We start from the raw sequence: 9,057 nt of genomic DNA, 5'->3' as shown, positions 1-9,057 counted from the left end.
AGGGTGTCGGAAATGTATTCTTTCCCCATAAGAAATAGCCCAAATATTCAACAAATATAGCTTTCCTAGCATGGTGATGCACTCATGATGCAGGTATAAAAAAAAGTATGGGGGGACGGCGTACATTTTCTAGGAAAGGGCCTTTCAGCAGCTCTCCTTGAGCTCGTGACATTAACTAGATGCCCATATTTTAAAGCATGTTCTTATTTCTTTGCCAAAATTCCATTTCCTGCTTCACCAGGGAATCGTGCCCCGAGACCGATTTGGCTGGTGCTTCTGGGATTTACACCCTTCAAAATGCTTCCTTTGGGCCATCAATCCTCATTTGGGGGGAAAGGCGGGGTAAGGTTAGGGATCTTCTTAAATGGAGACATATGGTGAAAAAGCAGCATCTTTTTCAGCTTCCTCTGTATCTTCTGCACTGAGCACGAACGAACCACCACATCAGATGTAGAAATATATAGCAGAATCACCCATCTCCAGAGGCTGGCTGATAGGCAACAAGGTCAGACCAGTGAATCATGCAGTGAATCATGACAGTGAAGCTGTCTTGGGGTATTTCAGCTTGTGTGTAGAATGCAACACATGTAGTCCACAAGCTGTACCTTAGTTGTCTTCATAGCTATATAAGCTGTAGATGGCATCTCCTAAAGAGTTTGGGCATTGTCAGAAGTTATGAAGAAACAGCGGGAACAGAAAACTGGGGGAACATGAAGAACAAGGGCATTGTGTGTCATCACATCTACGTTCTTTTTTAGCGCTTCTTTTAACATCTAAAACAGTGTATGCACTTGCACCTTCCTGACGGAGAGATATTTTTAAGTATTTAGTTGCAAGCAGGATTTATATACCACCTGTCTCTAAAAAATATGTGAGACAGTTTACAACCAGGAGACATTCCTTGTCTCTGCGCATGGAACATGCACCCTTCCCTCTGGCTGTGAGGTTATGATGAAACATTTCCAATTTCTTGTGCTTTAATGCCCAAAGCTGCTCTTGATCTGCCAAATTTGTCATTTGTTCATGTTGGTGCCCTCTTGCCTGTGATGTGTTGTGACATCATTGTATAACATTGGTGGAGGCTTGCTGATGAAAGCTGTGCTTAAATAAGGACTATTTGTCCTGGCTTTGCCTGCATTGCATGGTGTGAAGATGAGTCAGCACAGCATAGGCTGGACCTAACCGGAAAGGAGATGTATGATGCTTGGCACAATATAGACTTGAGCCAAAAAACAAAAACCCTCTGGCAGCAAAAGCTTTGCTTTTCCCTCTCACCTTTTGTAATTGGTTACTGAGGGTCAGAAATAAGGGTCGTGACTTTTCATTTAAAGAGTAACTACATGGAGATCTCTTCTTGCTTTTGTGTTAAAAATGGATCCCAAAGTTGATGAAGAGAAGTGAAGTAGCTACAGTAGTACCTTGGTTCTCAAACTTAATCTGTTCCGGGAGTCCGTTTGACTTCTGAAACCGTTTGAAAACCAAGGTGCGGCTTCCGGTTGGCTGCAGGAGCTTCCTGCACTCAGTTGGAAGCCACGGAGGCCGCGCCGGACGTTCAGCTTCCAAAAAATGTTCGCAAACCGGAACACTCACTTCCGGGTTTGTGGAGCCGATTTGTTCGGGAGCCAAGCCGTTCGAGCACCAAGGTACCACTGTACTGAGATGTAAGCATCCCAAAATAGCGTGCCGATCACACTGACTGTTACTCAGGCATGTTGTGCAAAGAAGGAAGGCGCCAATGCATAATAAATGTCCTGTATTTGAGCACTCACCTGGTGGCCACAGGTGATGAGGAATTGTATGCAAGGCGAGTGCCCTGGATTCCACCCAAGCAAATGAGTGTGTTTTGTCTTAATGCAAATATGTGGAGTGTTGGCAAAGGAGAGATCCTCCATGTCTCCTCTGCACTCAGCAGAAATGGTGTGTGCTATCAAAGGAGGGAATGCCACCCCTTTAAAGGCCATCACAAAATACAGAGGGATGCTGGAGAAGGGGGGGGCTGCCTCTTCTTTCTCAGCCCACCCAAAGTAGGCTAGTACTCTTTCTTCCAGGCAAGTAAGGGGGTGTCGGTGTATTTACAAGGCTGCACCAAATTATACTTTATTCAGCACAATGCATTTCAACAATAATTGAAAAAGAACTCACAGAAAACAGTGTGTTATTCTGTTGTTGTTGTTTAGTCATTTAGTCGTGTCCGAATCTTCGTGATCCCATGGACCAGAGCACGCCAGGCACTCCTGTCTTCCACTGCCTCTCACAGCCTGGTCAAACTCATGCTGGTAGCTTCGAGAACACTATCCAACCATCTCATTCTCTGTCGTCCCCTTCTTCTTGTGCCCTCCATCTTTCCCAACATCAGGGTCTTTTCCAGGGAGCCTTCTCTTCTCATGAGGTGGCCAAAGTATTGGAGCCTCAGCTTCAGGATCTGTCCTTCCAGTGAGCACTCAGGGCTGATTTCCTTAAGAATGGAGAGGTTTGATCTTCTTGCAGTCCATGGGACTCTCAAGAGTCTCCTCCAGCACCATAATTCAAAAACATCAATTCTTCAGCGATCGGCCTTCTTTATGGTCCAGCTCTCACTTCCATACATCACTACTGGGAAAACCATAGCTTTAACTATACAGACCTTTGTTGGCAAGGTCAATTTTGTTTTACAGTGCGCCAATGAAGAAGTAATCAAAACATGCTGGTCTGAAAAATTATATAATTTAGTCCACCTTAAGATATTTTCTGCTGATGTTCCTCCACATTATGAAAAGCAACTGGCAGGAGCCAAGTGTCTTATAACAGGGATTGCAGCTAGGAGACAACTGTTTACTGAAGTTGATCAAATGAATAAGGTTTTACTGATGCAGCTGACAGGTCTTTAAATTGATACGCAGATCTTTTATATTTCTGTCCCTTTTGCAGTCTTCCGTGCCTCGCTCTCCCCATTTTGGTGCTTTTCGGCAAAGATTGTTGTGCCTGTTGCTTCTTGGGAGTCATTTATTGTTGCATTCCATTGTGCAGGACATAAGGTGGGGAGTCCACAGCATCCTTGCTGATCTCTACTGCACAGAAATGCATATAGATAGATAGAAAATATGCTGAATTTCCCCATCACTTACTCCAAATGAGATGGTAGGGAACTTGTAATGTAGATAATTCTTCATGATATAGTTCCTTCACTTTTTACTCTAGCCTTCAGGAGTAACGTAAATGAATTCAGAGGGGGACACAGATTAAGGAATTTATATGACAAAGAAGTCCTTTGTTTTCCATTTCCCTTCGGAATAAGAGTAGTGTGAAAACTCTGAATAATAAACACAGCATAGCTGTCTTGACATATTTAATTTAAAAAAAGAATGTGAACATTTATTTTGGTTATTTCCATGTGTAAACAACACTCTTTGGTAGAAACATTTTTTTCTTTTTTTCTCTTTTTTTTGGAAAAAAACCCTTCTCAATATTGCATAGAAAATACACACAAGCAAACAAAACTTTATATATATATATGTACACATACTTTCATAAAAATAGAATACATCTTGGCAAAAATTACTTCCAGAGTTTGTTACCACCTTATACAGTGTATTGACACCTAACACATTGCTTGACCAAACTTGCTAGACTTTTCTTCTTTTTACGAAACCTATTTGGGGGTAGGCAAAAATTCCATCAAATCAAATTTCTTCTTTCTGCCTTTAAAGGGGAAGAAGCTGTGTTTCTTTGCTTGCACAGTCCACCACAGATTCCCTGCTTTAGTGTTCCCAAACTGTGCACCTTATAAAGCGTACTACAGAACTCAAATGTATTGCATTAAACTATTTTAATGTTCTCGTAAGAGGAATGTTACTATGCAGTCATTTTCTAAGGTACTAAGGGCTAAGCGGGGGACAAGAATTCAAAGCAGATGGGCTCAACTATTCTTGAATTGCTGTGAGAAAAGCCTTCCAAGAGCAGGCCCCAACCTGGATTCTGCTTGTATCTGTTCGTCCCTACAAAGGGTTCTTTGTAAGCATATAACTGAAAAGATTAAGTGTGAATGTGACAGTTGTTTGAAGGCACACGTGTCACAAAGGTACATGTCTCATATAGCTGGAATTAGGTGCAGTTGCTTGTTGAGTACTTGTGATGGCAGGCCATGGACTTGCCCACACTGCGCTTCAACCATGAGTTTGAGGCTGATTGAGCCCAACAATTCTGGGTATTGTTCACATGACAATACACACAACCTCCCCTTACTGGGACAGTGAAAAGAAGGCAGTTTGCATTCCTCTTCAGTTAAGGTGGCACCAGAAACGTTTATGTGATCTGAGGGAAGGAGGGGAATCCAGAACTTCTTCTTGTTTCCTTTGTAGAGTACAGTCAAACCTTGGTTGTCGAACGTAATCCGTTCCGGAAGACCATTCGACTTCTGAAACATTTGCATTCTGAGGCATGGCTTCCGATTGGTTGCAAGAGCTTCTTGCACTCAAGCGGAAACTGCATCAGACGTTCGAGTTCTGAGGAATGTTTAAAAACCGGAACACTTGCTTCCAGTGAACTGAAACATTCAGCAATGGAGCTGTTCCGAGTTCCAAGGTTTGACTGTAGAAGGAAAAGGAGGATGTTATTTCTGCTTCCCCACTTCTAGCTGCTCACTGAAGACTAGATAAAGGGCCCGCATAATAATATTATGGGGTGGTGGTACTGAAGCATGGCTTTGTTTCCAATGCAGAATGGAGCTTTGTTTGTGGGGCCACCTTGCCAGTTTCAATTTGCAAATTGGGGCTTTGTGCAAAGTTTGCTTCTGTGTAATGTGTGTAATAGCCCTCAGTGGTGATACCTGCTAGTAGCTGACACATTAGTAGTGTCTTACTTTAGTGTTTGTGAATATTAAGAAAATTGTGTTTTTCAATGTGGTAAGAAAAGACAACGAGGACAGCAAAAACATTTAAGCTTTTCAAAATCTTTGTGGCAATTTTGCTCTCTTTGCATATCAAGGAGATACTTGCCTACCACTTTGGGACCACCAAATTACCACCTAATTAGAACTTCTAACTAGTTCTGAGTCAGCAGAACAATCTTTGAGAAGTGACTGCTCCAGTGTAATAAATAAAGCAAGTGGTTAAGATTCCAAGGAATCGTGGATTATGGTCATTTTTGTCAAGATGGAATGATGGCAACAGATTGGCAGCCAGAGGGAAGGAAATAAGGATAGATCATAGCACCATTCTCCCCCCACAAGTTGCAAGGTCTGTTTTAAGATAAGGGACAGTGATTCTGGAAGTGGTGACACCCAGCGGCACATAGGCATGTGATTAACATACTTTGATTACTGTCGGCAGTGCTTTTCCTAGTATGGATAGGCAGACACGGCTATATAAACGATGAAGGTTGTTTGATATTCAATGGCTCCGTCGACACTGTAAGACAGAGCTCTGACTCTCATCCTGTACGTCTCTGGTTCCCGCAGAGGCCTGGTGGTGTAAACCACTCCTTTCAAGTTCTCATCTCTGAGTGCAAAAGGAATTGTCAAATCCTCGTTCACCATGAGGAAAGTTGTCCTCGGGTGCATCACTCCGTCTTCAGTGTAAGCAACTAGTCGGATTAAATCCTGATTGGCAGCGATGCCAAACGGGAGGGACATAAATTTGTATTCCAAGGCGTAAGGACTCAAGGCACACTCCAGATCGTTGGGTGGGCAGTTCTTGAGGCAAAACCTAAAATAAACACAACTATGAAGGCCTGGGCCATGACTGCAATGGAACAGCAATATATAGTGAAGCAATTGTTTTCCCATAGCACCACTCTCAGGTAAGAGATAAAAACCACAGGCCTGTGATTTTATTTATTTAAAATTTATATGACTTTTTTTTGTAAAAACAAAACAAAAGCCCTTTGTTCTTCAGAAACCAGGCCCAAACTACAGGTTCTGGGAAAATGAATGGGTGTTTCCTGCATCTCCCTGATAACACGTAATCAAAAAAATGAATGATGTGATGGGACAACATTAGCATCTTCCTGCACATCGCACCACTGTGTTCACCTAATGCTTAGAAGGAGCGGCAAAAGCTAGCATGATGTCACATATATCAAATAATAACGGTGAGCAGTGTGTCAGGTGTCTACTACATGTCTCCCCATAGCCTATAATTTGAGCCTAAGTTACTCCTTTAGCTAAAGAAGTGTGGGCAGATTTTTAAAAATCCACTTTCTTTCAGCCAAAGACACTGAAGAACCACTTAAGACAAACAGAAATTGAAGAATTATTTCTTCCTCTACCAGCTAAGACCTAGCCACCAAAGATCAGGTAAATTAAATGGCTTTTTGGTGCATTCAACACATACTTAATGGAGTTCCCCGACAATAGGGAAGTAATGAACCTCACTAGGGGTTGTTTAAAGGTTTCCTTGAAGATCCAGCTTTGTTAAGAGGTGGAAAGGCAAGCATACAGATATTTTAAATAAATTGATAAAATGTTACCAACATGCATATGGTGCATGGGTGGGTAAATTAAGGCAGCTTTCCTGCTGGTCATAGAGATCACAGTGTGATACAGAGGAAGGACCCCTGGAGGACTGACAGAACCATTGAATTATGCCCAGAGGTCTCTAACAGCCCCCTTGGGGGCCAGGGGTTAGGGATAATGGGAGTTGTAGTCCAGCGACATCCAGATTCCACATCTCCTAATCCAGGCATTGGCAAACTCGGCCCTCCAGATGTTTTAAGACTACAATTCCCATCATCCCTGACCACTGGTCCTGTTAGCTAGGGATGATGTGAATTGTAGTCCCAAAACAGTTGGAGGGCCAAATTTGCCTATGCCTGTCCTAATCTATAGGAGGCTATGCCAAAAGAGTCAATGAGTTCTTTTGGAGCAACACATGGCACAGTGTGTGCTGGTGAAAGCATAGAAGAAACTTAGCCAACACATAATTTGAGCTCTTCTGAGGTCAGAAGGAAGAGTTGCAGTGTATATAAGACTATTCCATGGACTGGCCTCTTATGCAAATGTTAAGGAGATAAAAAAGAAAAGAAAAACAATCTGGAAAAACTAACACGACTGAATAGGAAACATACCCGGAAAGAGGATCTCGTTGATAATTTGGCGGGCAAGGCGTATCTATACACTGATAGCTTCCTCTCGTGTTAAAGCACATACGATTTGGTCCACAGTGGATGTTCTGTTCAAGGCACTCATCTATATCTGATTGGTTATCAAAGGAAAACAACAGATAACATCAGATAAGCAACTCATTGATTTCAGGTTATGTTTCACCCACATAGTAACAAGTAAACTGAAAACTCTCCCAGCCTATAGACAGCAAAGGTTTCTTACTACTAATAAAAACGTAAGGCTGTACATAGGGATGGACAGAGCTTTAGGAAATAAAGCATAGAAATAAATAAGGGGGTTTTTGCTATGCAAATCTGGCATAAAATACCACTTGCTTATTATAATGAAGGATGCTGGGAGAGAGTACAGTTCTGCCCTTCCCAAAAGAGAACCCTGAAATGATACGTTCCACAGGCATAAATAAGGACCATCATTTAATTAATTAATATCTTAAGATAGTTTCTACCTACAGTGGTCTCAACATCAGCTGCAGCAGGCTAATCCTAACATCTGCTACATGGCTTCTGTCTGCAAAGGCATTTATGAGCTAGATGGTGCAAATGTTATATTTCTCATATAATATTTCCTTTATTTTCTCACCTTGGCATGTTTTGCCATTGGGCATAACCTGATAGCCAGCTGGGCAGAAACACTGGTAACTCCCTAAAGTATTCCTGCAGTCATGCTGACAAGCATCCCTGTTCTCACATTCATTAATATCTGTAAAAAGAAAAAAAGGGGGGGGGGAAAGTGGGGGGTTGAAAACATATAATATTGAAGCCAACAGACAAACTAATAATGAAAAATATATTTGATGCACATCTACAGAAATTAAATTCTTACGCAGACATAATATCCTGAACCATATGAAGGCTATGCATCGCTTTATATATTTTTATTAGATTATGCATTTTAGCAAATTTGAAGAATGCTATCCCAATCAAGATTTTTGACCTTAAGTTACATGTAGTTTTCAAGAGCTCTAAACTGTTAGACAATGAATCTCTGAATGATGCTTTCCACAGGCACTACAGACTGACTGGAAAAGTTAGTCAGTGGCTGATGCTCTGAAGGCTGGCAAGGGTTTGAATGAGCAAAGTCAAAAGTCATGCATGTCTTCTGGAAGCCACTGAGCTAATTAATAGATGGCTCCCCAGAGGCAAATCCCTCACTGGGCACAAATGCCTCCCTCACACCCTCAATGAACTCAGCTTCTTACACCCAGAAAATTAGACAACACTATTGCTGAATTTGGCAACTTTGGGGGGGGGGGGGTTGGGTAGGCACCATAGTAAAGCAGCAGAATTCAACTCATGAAGTCAAGATGTTGGAAATTAGAAACTAGGAGACAGCTGAAACCTTTTTTTAAAAAAGTTAGGGCTTTGGTTTGAGCGAGGATATGCATTTTGCAACATCAATGCAGGTGTTGCGGCACTTACACATGTTTTAAAAAGTGACTTGTGGTGGGGTGAGCGTTGTGCTCCTCTACCCCTTAAGTTGACACCAGCCAATTTTGAAGCCACACTCTGGACCTCAGTCTAGCTTCTCAAGAGAGTTTCTACAAATGTCCCTGAGACAAGTTCTCATTCCATGCACTTTGAACTTTTCCCCAATCACTGGGCACATGGGTCAAAACTCTAAAATGTAAAAATACATAAATCTGCCCATCAGTATGCAAAGCACAAGGTGGCAGCACCCTGACAAGCTTTATATAAACTTTTTTCAACCATTTCAACCCCAAACAGACCTTATTTTGTGTCCAAGATAATGTTTCTCCTGGACCACACCCTGGCATTCCCTCGCTTTAGGTCCATTTCCATTGAGGTGAAGAGCAGTTGCGTGCATGCAAAGCTATCTGCAGTCAATGATGGAATTTATTTTTACCCCAAGAGGGGGGGAAAGAAGGCTGAAATACCCAGAAGGGACAGGGGGAGACTAAATGGGATGGATATGCTCTGCTCTGCCAAATTATCTTTTCA

At 42.1% G+C, this 9,057-nt stretch overlaps 1 protein-coding gene across 3 annotated transcripts in view; it reads right to left on the bottom strand.

Annotated features, from left to right (window-relative positions):
- Positions 1 to 3,294: 3,294 nt before the first annotated feature.
- The window catches only part of HMCN1 (hemicentin 1), a 293,517-nt gene continuing 287,754 nt past the window's right edge, over positions 3,295 to 9,057 (bottom strand). For all 3 annotated transcript variants that reach the window (XM_081011980.1, XM_081011981.1, XM_081011982.1), the window contains 3 exons: positions 7,679 to 7,798; positions 7,042 to 7,168; positions 3,295 to 5,681 (listed from right to left, as the gene is read on the bottom strand). In XM_081011980.1, coding sequence (XP_080868106.1) covers positions 5,315 to 5,681; positions 7,042 to 7,168; positions 7,679 to 7,798 — 614 coding nt within the window. In that variant the 3' untranslated portion in view covers positions 3,295 to 5,314. The remainder of the gene's footprint in view (positions 5,682 to 7,041; positions 7,169 to 7,678; positions 7,799 to 9,057) is intronic.

The sequence above is a fragment of the Podarcis pityusensis genome, assembly GCF_964106645.2.
Source record: "Podarcis pityusensis genome assembly, chromosome: 6".
NCBI classification, from domain to species: Eukaryota; Metazoa; Chordata; class Lepidosauria; order Squamata; family Lacertidae; genus Podarcis; species Podarcis pityusensis.
This window is presented reverse-complemented; position numbering and strand designations above follow the sequence as displayed.